Below are 18,317 nucleotides of genomic sequence, written 5' to 3' on the forward strand. Positions count from 1 at the left end.
GTTAGCCTCTCGTTTTCTCGTTCTCTCGCTGACCTCACTAAACCTGCCTCATAGCACCGATAATTCCCCCCCCCCCTTAATCCCTACTTGCCGTCACTGTCCCCGCTCCCTCTAATACCCTTCATGTCACCAGGTATACTGCTCTTCTCCTCTCGCTATTCCTGTCTTCTCCTCTAACACTACATTTGTGATGCTCGCTAATACCTATTTTTACTCGGCTTAACGTCTAGGAGAGAGAAAGGAGGCCGACTTGGAAGTGTGACATTATACATATTAATCAGGATAGAATTAGAGTCGGGATTTAATGTGATTTTACTTCAAGGTTAAAGATACAAAGAGCGGCTAATATTGTATCGAAATCCAGGTATAATCCATAAGGAGGTCACGTCATCCACTTCAACCTGCGACAGCTACGAGAGGAAGGGGCCGCCATTCTCCCCACTGACCCCCAAACCAATGGTGCGGCCTTGATGATAAATACAACACTGACCCTTGTATTCTAGAAGGAAGAAGCCAAGATGACTGCCTGACCAAGGAGGAACGGGTGACAGTGGTGGGGCCCTAGATGACTAGTCACAATAGACATGGTATTATCCTTTCTGTATTATTCATTCATAACAGGACTTTATCTCTCACTCTCTCTCTATATATCCGTTGTAGATGATTGGGCCCGGCATTGATGCTGGTGAAAGGCTCCAATCTGTAGAAGAACATTGTCTTTAACCCTCTCTTTGAAGAAGTCAGACAAACACTATTGGAAATGAACCCAAAGCCCATATACCCAGATGAGTCACATTATTATGATCAGCAGTAAATATCCAGACTAACCACCATGGGCAGCATGGACAGCAGCTAGACGGGAGCAAAGCAACTCAATGAGCCATTGGTAGGAGCCATCAGCCCCCAGGTGCTGCTGGGGGATCTATAGAGCAAATACGACCATCGAAGTGGGCACAAAGTAAGTTCAAGCCTGGGGATTTTCGGGGGGGGGGGGGGGGGGGGGGAGGGGGACAGGGTGTTACTTGGAAGTCTTGGCCATGCTTTGCCAACCAGTCTGGCTGGGAGACCCCATGCATTCTGCCAATGCAGCCTGTTAGCAGAGGAGCACTGACCATCTATCTGCCTTCTCAGTATGGCTCGCTGAGCCATTGTGGTAGATACATGGCTGGTATTGCACTTCATTTCTATTCATGTACATGTGGCTGTGCTGCCATAGCATGGGCAATAGGGGTGGTATTTCTAGAAGCAATCTAGATTCCAGAGTAGAGCTAATTTGCTAACATTTTCCCTTGCATCTAAAAAGGTCTTCAACTCGGTCTTCTTAATAAGAAACAGTACCCCGCCCAAGCAGCTATGCCAGGCATGGGGAACCTTCAGCCCTCCAGCTGTTGCAAAACTACAATTCTCATCATGCATGGACAGCCAAAGCCAAACAGTACCCTGTCCGGTAACGACCCTAAAACAGCCACCTACATGAATCTACAGACTAGTTTGTCTAATACAGGTCAGTTTTCTTCCTTTCAGAAAAGAGCTAATTTGCATAGTTTTTCCCATGGTGCTTTGCATGACAATAAGTCTCCATAAACTCAATGGGTCCCTTTAAGAGGAAACCGGAAAACAGTCAAAAAGTTACCGGTAATGTTTCCATCATTAGTCGTCTGTACACCCACCTGATGACATATCCCTTTAAGACTCCATTTTGGTGACTCTCGGGCGGCGACTGCCACTGGACCAGGATGGATTGGTTGGTGCGACCGGTAGCTAGGAGATGCTGAGGAGGGGCACTGGGAGGCTCTTCTGGAAGTGTCACACTGTGGAGAAAAGACCAGGCTGCTCAGGATCAGACCCACAGAAGCCGTATTATTACCCTGACACAGAGAGTACAGTGATAGCGGCCGTGCGGCATTGTACAGCAAATCTATCAATCCCCCCTTATCTTGTTGATACTTTGACGAAGAACAAAGTATAAAGCGAAACTCTACATTATGGTAATGAAAAGTTTACCAGGGGTATTTATCAAACTTGGCTGAGCTATAGCGGGAGCAGAAAGCCGAGCTCATTCCGACAGGGATGCTCCTCTGAGATAAGCGCCGTTTCTTCTCGCCGCTAGAGAAAGTACTAAGAGATCAGTGCAGGCACTGACTGAGAAAATAGATTATTCATATTATTTAGCAGCTCTGCTCCTCTTAATAGACTGGCAAAACCTAAAAAACTGATTTTTTACAGGAAGCCATCTGCAATGTTAATATGTTTATACCTCCAGAATGTAATTTCATTTCCAAGTAGCAAACAGTCTCCGAACGTGCTCGGATGTGATTCCTATAACTCCAGAAGACTATAGATCTACAGGATGTCAGTGCCAGGTGGCTGTCTGTACAATATCCGGCACATTAGTGGATACCATTACTTACTCAGAAAGACTACACGACTTTAGGGGCCTAGGGTGGCAATACTTATGGGAAGACTGATGGTTGTGGCAAAGCTAAAAAGTCCATCAATAGGAGGAGGACACTTATGAAATCCTTGGGCACCTAGGCTTGACCCAATAGTATCGGGGGAGACAATACCATTTGTGCAACCTGTGAAGCTACAGAGTCACTCAGTATGTTGTTGGGTCTATCAACACCCTAGACCCAGCACCCTTCTGTCTGTAAGCTTCGGGTCCGGGTCTGGAAACGTTCTCTGAACCCGAACACTTGGCTGGGGAGTCCTGGAAAACATGGATACAACCATAGGACATAACCAAGTTTTCCAGGATGCCCAAGTTCTGTAGCTGTGGGGAATCAAATGCTTAATGGTTGTTAGGTTTGACCTCTCCACTTAACACTACTGCCTGCCCCTCTCTGGGGTCTATGGACATATTCAGTATCCATTTGTATCCAAGATGCAAATACAAAAAGCCTAAAGGCCCTATTCCACGGAACTTTTTCGAACGATTATCGTTCATAAAATCGTTCCAACGACCGCTCGTTAACGATATTCGTTCTGTGGAATAGCTTTAAAAGAGCGAACGACAACAGCAAAATCATCGTTGAGTTGTTCACTATTTTTTTTTCAACATGTCGAAAAAAAATCGTTGGTCTTTCAACAATAATTCGCAAATCTTTTCGTTGAATAAAAATCTTTCAGTTGTTCTTGAAATGTCTACCTACATTTCCCCACGTTTTAAACGACCATGTAACGACCGCAAAAAAATCGTTACACTACAGATATTGTTCACATTCCCACACGTATTGTGTTATCGTTTGCTTAAAAAAATCGTTAAGTGCTCGTTAACGAGCGATCGTTGGAGCGAGTCTATGAACGATAATCGTTCCGTGAAATAGGGCTATAAACTCTCAACAAACAGCAGTCTAATGTGTACAGCGCTAAGCAGACCCACATCTGAGGGCTTCCATTTTAAACAACATGGATAAGACATCTGGTTAGATCGTAAAGTCCCTCCAGAGAGTCCATGATTTCCACCTCTCATTGGAGGTGAACTAAAGGGATTATCCCAACTTTTAAAATGATCCCCTATGCATAGGATGTTAGATTTAGAATGTTAGAATTAGGGAAATTTCTTTTATCGCCGCATATGTTGGTGCTAAAACAACAATGAGAAATAAATATCACAATCTATGTAGAAGAAATGGCCCCTATGTCGCTCGTGGACTGATGAAGGGTTAAAGGTTTGCAGAACCTCCAGAGACGCCATGTTTGCAGGGTGGTAATATATGCGTCTCTTGATTCCCTGACTCACAAGCTCAAGAATTCAGTGCAGCTGCGGAAAAAAAATAAAAAGATCCTGGATAATCCACTGAGATCGAGCTTCACAGTTATTGAATCCTTCACTTATCATAACGGCAAGAAAATAAAACATGTGCCTCGCTGCTGGGGAGGTAACCCAACATCAAAGTGCCTGACAGCCCTCACAGCACTTGTATCGGCCGCCGATCATGTCTAACAATGTGTCTCCCTGTGTAATGGGCTCCCTGGATACACATGAAAATAAGAATTACAAACCACAATGGAGAATGCTGAGCCTTCTGGGTAGTCATTAGACATTAAAGGGGTACTCAGGCAAAATCGCTTTTCTTTCAGATCAACTGGTGTCAGAAAGTTATATAGATTTGTAATTTACTTCTATTTAAAAATCTTCAATCTTCCAGTACTTATCAGCTGCTGTATGTCCTACAGGAAGTGGTGTGTCCCCTCCAGTCTGACACAGTGCTCTCTGCTGCCACCTCTGTCCATGTCAGGAACTGTCCAGAGCAGCAGAAAATCCTCATACAAAACCTCTCCTGCTCTGGACAGTTCCTGACATCGACAGAGGTGGCAGCAGAAAGCACTGTGTCAGACTAAAAAGCATATACCACTTCCTGCAGGACATACAGCAGCTGAGAAGTACTGGAAAATTGAAGATTTTTAAATAGAAGTAAATTACAAATCTATATAACTTTCTGACATTAGTTGATTTGAAAGAAAACAATTTTTTGCCAGAGTACCCCTTTAATGTCCAGGAAATGGAACCTAAAGTTTGGGTCCTGGTACTGACAGCACTTTGTATTCTTACCGTTCTGTGTCTGCGCTGAACTGTCCTTTGCCGACATCATTCACAGCACAAAGGCGGAATTGGTAGAATCGAGCCGGGATCAGGTTCCTCACCACCAGGGAGCTATAGTCAGGATCCATGTTGGCAAATAGAACGGACCATGGGGCACCTGTGGAGGAGAAAAGGCCAACAGTATCACCCATCATGCCTGGTGATAAGGAGGAGGCTGCTGGGAAGTGACCTGTATAGAATAAGGGCTTATTCCCACATCCGTATATTACAGAAGCTACGGATGGAGAAGCCCTGTAGTGCACTGATTCCCCTCCCGGCATCATCTATTCATATGATGCGGGAAGTAAGGAAAGTGTTGAATATTCGCGTCAGCACTGTAACAAAGAATAAATATTCAAACACTTTCCCCTCCACTTTTGGCATCAGATCAATATATGATCCAGGTGGGGAAACAGTGCAATACAGGGCTTCCCCATCCATAGCTTCCGAAATATACGGGATGTGGGAATAAGCCCTAACAGTGAAGGGTGATACCAGCAAATAGCAAAGACAATAGCAGCCCCCCCTTCCTATAGAATGACCTCTTCAAAGGTCACAGAGTATGCCCAGTAACATTTCCCATTCATCTCTGTCCACTGTTGTCTATGTCCATGGGGCTTGGTGTAAAGCATATCAGAAGTGCTGTAAAAACAGCAGCCCCCCCCACAATAGTATACATAAAATAAATGTACTCAGCAAAAAGGAGATACATTCCCTTTAATGGTGGAGTCAATGGCCTTGGGTAGAGGAAGCCAATGGACGTTACTAGTGTCACATATATATGGAGACGTTTATTATGCAGATGATATCTCGCCGCTCTTAGTAAAGCAATGAAAGTGATAGAACTAGTTGAGAAACATTCTAGGATTAAAATTAATCTGAAAAAAATCTTCTATTCTTCCGGCAGATAATGGGATTGGAACTTCATTGATAAAACACGGTTTGTGAGTTTCGGAGACTTTTAAGTATTTTGCTGTGACTCTTTCAAAGCCGCCCTTGGATTACACGAGGCTTAATATCATCCCTCCTATTAAAAAACTCAAAGCAAAAACTTTGAGGTAACTTCCTATGTCTTTATCAGGAAGAGAAACTCTCAGAAATAACTATATGTGGATGTATATGTGGATAACTACTATAGTACTGCTCCTATATACAGAAATATAACTACTATAATACTGCCCCCTATACACAAGAATATAACTACTATAATACTGCTCCTATATACAGGAATATACTACTATAATACTGCTCCTATATACAGGAATATAACTACTATAATACTGCCCCCTATACACAAGAATATAACTACTATAATACTGCTCCTATATACAGGAATATAAATACTATAATACTGCTCCTATATACAGGGATATATAACGACTATAATACTGCTCCTATATACAGGGATATAACTACTATAATACTGTCCCCCAAGGAAGTACATAACTAGTATAATGTAACGCTCTCACCTACTGTATTTTTGTGTTTTTTTGTTCTGCGGTAGTTTAGTAGTAATGTAACCTATACTTCATTTGCCACGTTAACCACACTAATCCCTACCTCTGCTTCACGTTACCTCAGGCCATGATCTCATGTTCTGCTCTGCCTTAAAGTAAGATTGTGTTTCGAGGTTTTGTTCACCGTCTCATGTCACTTCAAAGCCGCGTCCCCCCTTCTCCTTTAAGCAGTAAGATCTTGGAGTCTTTCCTCTCGTGCTTTGTTACGTCGGTACGGCACTAGTAAGCTTCACACAAGGAGTCCACGCTATCGGCATCATAAGCCGTTCTCTCCCGTATCCTTCTCCCACAGAGAAATATACATGCAGGTGACAACATTAAGACTACAATGGTGAGCGGTATTATCGTGCTCTTGTCTTGCAGGGGGCATTCCAATGACGCGCCGAAAACAAGTTGCTCTTTTTTTTATTTATTTCCTCCTCCACGTATGATGATGTACGGGAGAAGATAAATGTGGTCTATCGTCTATGGAAATCAGAGAGGGGTCTGCTCTAGGGGTTCAGTCCTTTGGGGTGTAGGATGGGATATAAGATCTGCATATGATATGCGCAGGCAGGCGAAAGAGATGCTAAATCTCTCTGAAGGCACCTCATAAATATGGAATTCAACTTGCAAGGCAAAGAGACGCCTGCAAATAAGACAGGGCTGGGGTTAACCCCGTCCTGGCCACCCTGGAGAGATGCCGCCATTCTCTCCAAAGGCCATTGGGGTGCCCTCACCTCCCAGGATCATCCTACTGACATCAAGCATGGGCGCAGCTCTGTTTGGCGCCATCTTCCTAACCCGCCATAGTCAATTTTTTCCCCCTCCCCCGAGTGTTGGTGATCTCCAGCGAGATGAAGAAAAATTGACTCTAAAAATGCCGAGTGTGCAAGATCCGTCTCTGCGTTCATCCATAACGTCGGTCATGAATATTGATGGGGTAAACCACCTGGATTGTAAGACAGATTAATATGGCAGCTGAAGGGTTAGTGTTATGATCTAGTTTGTTATTCCGCTCTGTGTCTTGATGCTAAGCCATCTATCTACAGGACGTGCTTATCTGCACAATACAATGTTACCGGGAGCTGTGCCGTTCATACCAAGTAAGTTGGTGTGCCATAAAAATGGAAAAAATTCAATTTGCCGGGAAAAGAAAAAGCAGGTACGGGATAAAGCGCGAGCGGCGGCTTTAAAGATGCAGTTTGCAGCAAAACAAATAATAAGATTAAGGGGAGCGGATGTTAAGATTTTAGTGAAAAGATGACCCCTGACCCCTAGGGAATTGCTACAATATTTCCTGCTGCGCAGGTAGCGTCTCGCTCGGCTGTTGTACACCGGAGAACTGGCTAGTAAAAAAAAAAATTGGAGAGCGGAGAGGACGCTGTTATTCAGGACGCGGTGTTGCATGGTGTCTATCCTATGTTGGTTACGTCCATATTCATTCATAGAGTGCGGTAAGGTCGAAAGGTATACAGAATCTTTACGAACATCTTATAAAGGCGGTTCATACTTCTACTATGTCCCCAGATCATCTTAAAGCTCTGTCAGCCTTCACACATCATGTATAGTGTTACCCTTAGGCTGGGTTCACATGTAGACCTTTGGCCAGTATTTCTTTAAGTACAAACCAAGTACTGACCAGAATACTAGATGAGAACCCAACCTTAAGTGACAGGGACCTCCGAGTCATCTTCAGGCCCACATCCTACCTCCATTGCGGTGATTGCCAGGCCTGCTGGGGTAGTGATGATTCTGTAGAACATACCCTCCCTTTTGCCATGCCGGTATCAGTTCATGACCATACATTTCAGATAATGCACTTGGATCCACAATGTACTTACTATTTTCAGAGACCTCCAGGATGTAGCGGATCAGAGGACTATTGCCATCAAAGGGTCTGGCCCACGTTAAATTAATGGCTCTCTGCTCGATGACACTTAGCGTTGCCACTGGGTTCTCGGGAGCGTGAGGAAGTTGTCTGTTTAGAAAACAATGGCAGTTGTGTTAATTGATAATCCCCCTGGATTTTTAATTTAGTTGAGCATCAGCCAATGTTGGTCTTCCATACCTGACTCGTAGGTGGGCACTCCGGGAATCATTGCCACCCATGGATAGGACACGGCAGGTGTAGGTCCCGATATCTCCAGACCAAGTTTGGGAGATGTGTAAAGTGCCGTTCTTGTCCATCTGGATTCGCGGTAGGTTGTCTATACTCAGAGGAGCGCCATCCTTCTCCCACACGTACCTGGAACAGAAGAGAAGAGGTCATCAATATCGAATGAATGATGGTTTCCATTGCAGCATGTCTATGGGCACGATCTAAAGCAGTTAATGTAATTGGTCATAATTGCACCCAACAAACTCCCCCTCTTCCTCGGGCGACATATACACCAATCAATACAAGTAATAACATAACAGGTGAAGATCCCTGGGTCATCCTCATCCGTCAATCTAGTTAAGTTGTCTCCTGGTCGCAACCAATATAATCCCCATTACAGTCCTACAGGATTGTCACCTACACAATGATATCCGGGTACGTTTCCCGCTCAGGAGTCTGGGGAAGTTGGGTGGCGTCACTGATTTAGAAGCATAATAGTCTCTAAATTCTATGTATTATGCAAACAGGACAGAATGAGAACGGCGCCTTTATTCTCCATGATTTCCCATGTAGTAGACCATCTACATATCGATATGTATTTATAGACCGTGTCGAGCATATTGTGAACATCCCGGCACAGTGGGGGGGCTCCGCCATTAGACTTCCAGATGGAACGGCTCTTTATTCTGTAGATCATTCCTACGCTTCCTTGATAAGTGATGGAACGTCTCTCTATAAATAGTACGTGTCAGTAATCGGAACACAGATTTTATAGGTAAGGATTCTCTGCAGAGCTGAGAGGATTATGGAAAAACTATAACCTGAAAGGGCAAGTCCACCAGGAGGTATTTATTCACAGACACATTTGCCATTCATATATAAATGAAGACGACAGGTGGCTAGAAGGAGAAAAAACACCCGCCAAACGACTCTCCATCTTCCTGATACTTGGGACCATAATGCTTTGCAGCAACACAGCAGACTGAGCCCCTGCTGCTCTGGGTGGGTCCTCCCTGCTGCTTGTGATAACTAATGCCGTTTTCCTGTCCTATTTTTATAAGACCACCGAGGACGGGGGATAGAGTACTACACGTTCACGATATGTTTACACATCCTTTTTTTCAAGCTCAAAAACAGCTTTTTACAGCAATTGTTTTGTTGTTTTTGCCTCATTGGTTTTAAGTTGTTTTTGGTGCTTTTTCCCCCAGTTTTTATTTTTTGTTGTTGTTGTATTTGTAGTTTTTGCAGCAAAAGTTAAAATGTTGATTTTTATTGGATATATTTTGTCCCAACAGCAGCAACAAGTAAATAGAGCTCAATAAGGTCAAATATAGCCATTTTTTTTATCCCAAAACAACAGGAAACATAGCCCCATTCTACATTGGTTCAGATCCTGCAGTACCAGTTCACGCATAGTATTTTGGTCAGTGTCATGGGTGGTATTGCATGGGACCATTTTTCGGCAATAAACAATCTCAATCGACCGATATGACAAACGTTCTTAAATCGTTCACCCTATTACACAGGACGATGATTGTTACTTATGGGCCTTCTTGCTCTCGTCCTTTCCTGGCTGATAGGCCAGGGAACGACCGAACAACGTGCTATTACACCACACAATTTTTGTGAACACTTGCCGATTAAAATAGGTCAAGATTCTATCAAACGATCAATGATTACTCGTTGGTCGTTTAATCGTTGCCTGCTATTACACAAAACGATTATCGTTTAAGTCCAAACGATCTAACAATTTTTTGAATGATAATCATCCTGTGTAGTACAGCCCTTGCAGCGCTCTGCCCCCATGCAGTTTACATAGAGCTGTGTACAGTGATGCATACACATTTCCAATCACTTACACAATAGACTCTATGCCACCCTATGCAAACAGTGTAGGGGGTCCTGCCGACAGCAATCCCCTCCCACACTTAATGAACAGTAAGCCAGTGGTGCTTTAGGATCGGTAGCTTACTGTCAATAGATTTACTGGACTGGGTGCTACGCTGTCCTCGGCCAACAGGGTGCCATGGATAGTAACCAAGGGAGTACAGACACTCCTCAAAGACAGGTGTCCCTGTTCCTTGCAGAAGGTGCTATCCTGAAAGCATTGACTATTGCAATTGGATAACAAATGCAAAAAATTATACATTGTTAGCAATTATTCTGGAGCGAGAGATCTTTCCTAACCAGGCAGAGAGATCTGGGCATTCATAAGAAAACAATGGTCACGTCCCTTGATTCAGCTGGGCAAGTCCCGCGTCAGGACGAGACATGAAAGTAATTTTCTGATGCCACTGTATGATGCGTCAGAAAATAAATTTTTGTTGGATTTCCCCTTTAAGATGAATCCAGTGATAAATGAGTTGATTTACCAACCTGACGGGTCCCCACTGTGCCCAGCCCCCACCAGTGCCCCAAAATGCACGGAGTGAAGTTTCTGCTTGAAATGATACATATGCTGTGGAAGGGAGAATTAATATCACCCGATAAAATATTCACTGCGGATGAAGTTAAGTAAGATTAATTTTTTAACTCCTATTAAATTTTTCACGGAGTTCACGGTGGGCTCCTGCTCCCCCCGCTCTCCCCCCCCTGCTGTCAAGAACCAATTAGGAATGTTTAATTTCCCCTCATTACTTATGGGTGAAGTAAAGAGAGAAATAAGATTGTGGTAATTAGGTCTGGGTCCTCCGGAGCTCGGGCCCGGGGCAGGGGTCCATGACCCCAGTATTACGCTCAATTATAACAAAAGAGACTAAGGGATTAGTGTAGTATGCAGAAGGCCAGCACGCCGAGTCCGGAGGATTCTGCTCTGTGCTCTGTGGTGGGGAGAAAGCTGGGGCTATTAAAAAATTTCAACCTTTTCTTTTTTTTTTTCCTTTTGTCTTTTGGTCCATTTTCATTTGCAGATTCTTTTGAATGGCTTTTCATAGCATACGCTATTATGCAGATTGCAAACAAGCCGTTTTTAGGCTGTAAATGGCATAAAAAACTTGCACTTTTAGGGCCACAAAATTTAGCTCTTGGGTTTTTCCATTGAGTTAATGGAACGCAAAGTAAAAAAAGGCAGTTTTTTGGGGATGTTTTTGAGCCCATAAAAACAGCTTAAACTACTGTGTCTGAACACGGCCTTTAAAGATTGAAGGATAAACAGAGGAAAAAGTGTCAACAAGGCATAGTATACATCAAGGATGGGGAACATTCGACCCTCTGGCTATCCAGGCATGGTAGGAATTGTAGATCTGCAACAGCTGGAGGGCAAAAGGAAGGTTCCCCATCGTCGGTATACTAAATAAACATCAAATGATTTAGGTGAGTGCCGGTATTCTTTACTACAATTCTAACCTTTGGGCTGTAAGTAGTAATGGTGGAACTTTAAAGAAGTCTTGGTCATTTACTTAGATGGTTTCTATGGTTGACCCTATACCTTACAAGCAAGGTTATGTATATATGTTATAAAGCGCATCTCTCCCATATGAAGACTGCATCTTACCTGATGGCAACGCTGGGGTCATGTGACACGCTGCACGACATTGACGCCTTTGTCCCCTTGATAACATTCTGGTCCGTCGGAGGATTGGTGATGCGGGTTCGAGCTGTTGAGACACAAATAAATTACGGTATTCTCTTTGTGCCGGTCTGCGTTCCTGTGTATTATTTTTTAATACTATTGTCTGTGATCTTCTAGGAGCATTTTATAGTGAAGTTGGCTTTATACATATTAGATTCCGCTAATGTAAAATTTTCCTTACCTTGTCCCAACGGGGAGTCAGGAAAACTTGGCCGAGATAACACAAGCCCTTTACTAAGGTCAATACTTGGATCCATAACACATAGCCGGGGCACTTGGCTTTACTCTATGTAAGACGTCTGCTCACTTAGTGTTATAACCCAGAGGGGGGGCAGGTATCCCTGCCTATCTGACCGCTGTGGGCCCTCACAGTGGGGGACACTGCTCAGGTTAGCACAATCCTGATGAACCTTAACCAACATCAGAAGCGGGTTTTATTTTGATGTTTGCTTCACCTTCGTCTCTTACGCCGGTGGGGGGACTATGAGCAGAGGTTATAGCCATGACCTCTGAATTCTAGCCTAAGGCATGGATTCTGATGATGATGGAAATCCACAACCAATCTATTTTAGTGGGAAATTTTTCATTCTTTTTTTCCAAAGTGGATATTTCCAAAGAGTGGCTACTAGAGTAGAGTAAACTTTGAGTAGGGTAAGGGTCATCCGAACTCAAGCGTGCAACATTTGATAAGCGGTGGCTGCTGAGGTTGGACGCAGCCCTAGGAAGTCCTGGAAATCATGAATACAACCATAGGCCATATCCTTGTTTTTCAGGACTCTCAAATACTGCATCCAACTTTAGCAGCCACCGCTAATGAAATGTTGCATGCTCTGGTTCGGACGAACCTTTGCTCAAGTCTAGTGGTTACCTTGGTCAAAACCATAATTCCCAAATCCCGTCTATACAGTTTTAAAATGACATGTACCCCCTACTTTATCTCTCATGTCCCTCCTGACCTCTCTGTTTTCTGTCATAACCTCCTATACGCATAGATATTTCAGCTTCAAAAATACTTTGGTATATTTCGGCATCAATAATACACTGAACTATGTAAATGGATGGAAGTACTGAAGGCCCAAACCTGATCTCCATCTGGATCTCCATCGGGGGTGGGGGGAGTCACAAAGATGCTGGCAGTCTCTCTATACTGTCTCTGTAACCCCATGATCTGGCCATACCTCTATACTGTGTACATGATTAAATAGACTCCATCTGCCCCCCCTTCTCATTTCTGGAGACTTCTTCAGCAGGTTCTCCATTTTATAAATGACTTTGTACAAGAGTCGTCCACAATGTAATGTAAATTCAATGTCTTTACGCTCAACGCGTTTCTATTTTTCCGACATTGCAAGGTTAACAAGTGACTTGACAGACCGCTGTATGACATCTCAACGTGGTCTTTTGGAGTGGAGCTGAGAAGACAGGTTTGATGGTCCTCTAACTCCCCGCGGTCTCCGGTGTTACACAGAAGATAAAGTCACAGGACAAGCTAATTTCACTCCTGTCATTGTAGACAATGCGGAGCGATCAGCTGAAGGATCATGATTGTGAAAGGCAAAGAGAAGACAAAGGGGCTGAGAGCAAAGCACAAAGCCCGAGGAGCAGCTTCCCAGCATCTCATTTAATCCCACTTCCTGGAAGATAAAAGGAGTATCCACCAGGTCTGTGCTGTCAGCGAAGGCTCCATGACTGTGTATCTCCTCAACAACCTCATACAAGGCAACGTATCACCCTGCAAAGACTTCATTTAGCCCCAAATCTCAGGGGATCAAGAGAAGGCTGCAGAGTCCCCGAGTACGATCAACTCCAAAGGTGGAAGACAATCCGCAGCGTGATATAGTAGCAACATAATAGATGATATTAGAACAAATCTCATCCAGATATGGCGGAAGGAAATCCTGGTAGAAATCTATACTGTGGATTTTACCCTTTGCAACAAAAAGTGGAAAAACTGCTGTAAACATGTCCTGAAATCTGCACGTAAGACGCATGGTTGATGCTTGGAGTTGTTGTCCACCTCGGCTCCATCCCGCACTGTATGCCCATCTGTCATGGTGTCCCCATGTGCCGAATGTAATCACAGATTGAGAACATACCCTGAGGTCCACAAATATGGTCTATGGGCTAATGCACAGGATTATAGATGCCAGGGTCTGTGCATCTGCCTGGAGCCTGGACAGTGGCCTCCATAGACTATAACACGACCTAAGCTCACCGGAGAAAAAAATAGTCACCCCTTAAAAAATCATGAACATCATCATTTAAAAGGGAAGATTACACAGATCTAACCTGCTGATTGCCCCCTAGTGGGCACCAGGTGCTGAGGATGAAGGTATGTCTCTTACCTTTATCCACAGCCACGTTCCTGCGCTGTTAGTTGTGCCCAGTAAGCCATTAGGGGCACTGGGGGGGGGGGGGGGGGCTACCTCTCCTCCGAGCACCCTACTCCAGGCCAGCCCCTCCATTGGTAGTCATTAGAGGAAGTGGACCGGACGGGGGTGTAGCCCCACTCCAGGCCGACCCCTCCAGATAATCATTTGAAGGGGGGCGCACTAATCCTCCCAATGATTATCAATGGAAGAGGCCAGCTGGCGGTGGGGCGATGCTATGGTAGTCACACCCCCCAGTGCTCCTAACAGCTTACTGAGCGCAAGAACAGCCATGAGGATGAAGGTAAGGGACATATCTTCATTCTCAGCACCCGGTGCCCACTAGGAAGCTATAAGTAGGTTAGATTAGATTCACTGACTGCAGGCGTTCCTGTCAGGTTTGGAAGAGAACATGATCCCCAAGCCGTGAAACTCGTCTGTTCCCTCCGGTGGGCGAGGCCTCAGTGATTCTGCATGCAAGTGGGCATTTACATTAGGGTTTCACCATACGTGACTCCTTAATTGCCAGGTACTGGTCGTGGCCCCATTCACTTTATTGGCTCCAATGTAGTCAGGCTGCTTTGTTCCAGGCTCTCAGGTTGTGTGTGGTATTACAACTAGTCTCCATTTACTTCAATGGAGGCAAGCTTCAAAACCTACACCTGAGGGTGTTATCCACGTTTAGAAAAAACTGTTCTTTTCTTGCAGAAACAGCACCACCACTGTCCTCAGTTAGTGTGTGGTATTGCAGCTCAGTTCCATTGAAGTGAATGGAGACTAGTTGTAATACTATACACAACCCCAGGGACAGGGGAGGCTTAGCGTTGGCTGTCCAGGCACAATGGGAATTGTAGTTTTGCAGGTTCCCCCATCCCCTTACTCCATAAGGACGGAGGCCAAGTGGCGTCTAATGTTCAGTAACTGACTGAAGTCAGGCAACCCATGGCATCATCTCTCTATATACTGCAATAATCTAGTGTTTATTTTTTATACTTTATTTAACCCCTTTATGGCCAATATAAAGTTATAAGCCGCGGTAAATCTGCTGCCCTGGGAAATCCGTATTTTATTGGGAGAAGGCTCCGGTGACTTCTATATATTGCTTTGTGGCAGAATATTGGCCTGAATACATTTATGGGGTATATATGCAGGTAACTGGTTTACTAGAACATTGGCCTCAGTATATGTGTATTGTAAGCTCCACCGGGGGACATAGAAGGCGGGATGTGTACAGCGCTCTGGAATAGGTGGCTGCTATGTACTGAAGAGCTGTATTTGTTCTCATGTTCATGTACAGAGTGTGGATGTAGCAGAGCCGATGTGGTGGTTCTGAAAGCAGGTTGTGGTATGTCTGTGGTTTCCTGTAGGACGGTGGAGGTAAAGCCGCTGCATTATCTCCAGTGCCGCTTACCTTGAGGCGCTCCATTATTTATAGCCCCAGCCCGGCGTGTGAGGAGAGATTGCAGCACTTTAATGGATTATTTATTTCATTCACTCACTCATATAGCACTGATCTATTCCTGAGCGCTGTACACAGATAGCATCACCCCCTGCTGGGACTCACTATCCTAATTCCAAATTCACCTATCAGTATTGGGAGAAAACCTGGAAAAAACTAAGAATATAGAACTTCCATGGTTGGATTTGAACCCAGGACCCCTATAGTCCCCATGCTGCTCCCTTAAAGGGTCTATCTTCTAGCAAGCCACTCCTTTAATTTTAATAAATATTTTTTTTTATATTCGACACCTGGTGCGACCTGCACCCGACTTTACCTAAGATCTGGAGTGGAGTGTAACTCCTTTAATGTGGGAGTCGTGGCTCCCTGCAGAATACATTCAGATGACTGATTGTCCATGTAATACAGGGTAAATTAACCTTACCCACCTCTGGGGGGCGCTGTGCTGTTCTAAAGGAGACGAAAATTTTAAAACAGGCTCTTCAGATATTGCGTTTTCCATTTAATAAATTTAAAAAAATTGTACAAACTGTCACTAATAGGTGGCGCTGTAGGTACAGAAATGTTCAATAGGTCCCCCTTGGTTTTCAACAACACTCTCTTGAATGCAGTAAGGTTCACTAGCTACATGCTGACAATTGCCATCCAGATCTGATATTGTTGTAGACCCCCCTAATAACCAGAGGTCACATTGGGTAAGATCTGGTGATCTTGTGAGCTGCATAAATTGAGGCTTTCAAAGATGCCCAGGAGGTTGCCTCTTAATTTTCCAACTAAAATTGTGTTACTGCTACAGCGCCACCTATGTAAACGTTTTTTATTTATTAAATGGTGAGCGCCTCATCTGAAGCGTTCTAATCTCGGCAGCTGAGTACTTATCAGCTGCTGCATGTCCTGTGGCAGTGTATTTTTTCCAGTCTGACACAGTGCTCTCTGCTGCCACCTCAGTCCATGTCAGGAACTGTCCAGAGCAGCAGCAAATCCCCATAGAAATCCTCTACTGCTCTGGACAGTTCCTGACATGGACAGAGGTGGCAGCAGAGAGCTTTGTGTCAGACTGGAGAGAATACACCACTTCCTGCAGGACATACAGCAGCTGATAAGTACTGGAAGTCCGGAGATATAATATAATAATATATATAATTTGTTAACTACCCCTTTTAACTCTCACCTATAAGGAAAAACACTCTCTAGTGCCACCTATAGGTGACTACCCTGTCAATGTCTAATCCATATTAGACTCTTGCAATCTTCCTTCTATACCATTTAGAGCTTGTACTTACATCATCTTAATGAAATATATTAGAGCTGGGCCTGGTCGGAAGACTTTCTCCCAGTGTATATAGTGTCATTCATCACTGATGTAATAGACGGCTCATGCATAAATGATCTCCCAAGTACACAGAGAAGTTTATCACGTATAACTAACCCTTACGATAATGCCAGTCATTATCAGCCCTGCGAACGGCCCGTTCGGCTCTGCTACATCCACAGTGGCCCCTTTGGGGGAGCGGGCTTTGTTGCGGCATTACACCCTGGGCTCTGCTGAGTCTCAAATCCTTTAACATTAGGAAAGGTATTCTTAGCAATAAAACATATCCAGCAATTGTGTAGCCAAGTGTCATTTTCAACGCTTCATAGAGTGACCTCCAAGCGGAATTGAAATATTGAGAGAGCTGGAGAACATAACGGCAAGTGAACTAAGCTGCATGAAAAACCTTTTATCCCTAATGACTATAATAAACAACATCAACTCCTACGGCTGCTAAAACAGAGGCGAACAGTAAAAACCAATACGTGTTAGGGGGAAGAAGCGGCTGCCGCTCGGCGGAGGATTTATTTCCCCTACATAGGGCGATAGGCGGCGGCTCTTACCCCAGACAATGACATCAGCCGAGGCCTCGTCTGCTCCGCGGGAGTTGGTGGCGGTGCAGGTGTAGGTGCCCATGTCCGATATGTGTGCCGGGCTGACAAGAAGGCTGCCAGATTCCAGAAGGGTAAAACGCGCCAGCTGTACCGACCCGCTGGCCAAGATCTTCTCACCTGCGGGAAAGAAGGAAGAGGCTTTTATATGAAGCAGAGTAACACATCACAGGGTTTAGCACAGGTTCACATACTGTAGATATATTTTCATATTTGGATATTATTCTATGTACGGTTGCAGCATCGCCCACAATGGAAGGGAATGGGTTGCGTTAGGACATAGTGAGACTTCCATCTTTGGTGGACGGTCACAAGTTGCATGTGAATTTGCTTCCACTGATCTCGAGGTGACTGCTACCGGTCAGAGAAGGTGCTGAGTTTACCCATTGCTCACTCTCCAAAGCAGCGGTGCACAAGAGGAGATGGTCTACTGGAGGCATGGGGAACCCTCAACTCTCCATCCTTGCAAAACTACAATTCCCATCATGACTGGATGGCCAACGCTTTAGTTTTGGCTCTCCAGGCATGATGGGAATTGTAGTTTTGCAATGGCTGGAGGGCCAAAGGTTCCCCAACCCTGGTCTAATGGGTCTGGACCCTCATGGATCATTTCACCTTCAGGACCTAGTACACATTGCTGCACACGAGCATCAGCCGGTGGAGAAAGTAAACTATACCAACAATTTTTGATCACCCCCTGGTAATATTTCGGGGGACGCTCCTGCTCCTCCTGTCCTTACCCAATATAATCAGTTTTTACCTCATAAATCCAGGTGCCATTGTCTCCTGAAACCTCCCTCTAAGAAGAGTTAT

At 44.5% G+C, this 18,317-nt stretch overlaps 1 protein-coding gene across 2 annotated transcripts in view; it reads right to left on the minus strand.

The window, feature by feature from the left end:
* Positions 1-18,317, minus strand: part of SDK2 (sidekick cell adhesion molecule 2) — a 406,671-nt gene that overhangs the window by 44,781 nt on the left and 343,573 nt on the right. For both annotated transcript variants that reach the window (XM_069953635.1, XM_069953634.1), the window contains exons 11-16: positions 17,457-17,624; positions 11,676-11,778; positions 8,153-8,329; positions 7,926-8,062; positions 4,556-4,703; positions 1,671-1,811 (exon numbers count right to left, since the gene is read on the minus strand). In XM_069953635.1, coding sequence (XP_069809736.1) covers positions 1,671-1,811; positions 4,556-4,703; positions 7,926-8,062; positions 8,153-8,329; positions 11,676-11,778; positions 17,457-17,624 — 874 coding nt within the window. The remainder of the gene's footprint in view (positions 1-1,670; positions 1,812-4,555; positions 4,704-7,925; positions 8,063-8,152; positions 8,330-11,675; positions 11,779-17,456; positions 17,625-18,317) is intronic.

Source organism: Dendropsophus ebraccatus, chromosome 14, assembly GCF_027789765.1.
Source record: "Dendropsophus ebraccatus isolate aDenEbr1 chromosome 14, aDenEbr1.pat, whole genome shotgun sequence".
In the NCBI taxonomy this organism is placed as follows: domain Eukaryota; kingdom Metazoa; phylum Chordata; class Amphibia; order Anura; family Hylidae; genus Dendropsophus; species Dendropsophus ebraccatus.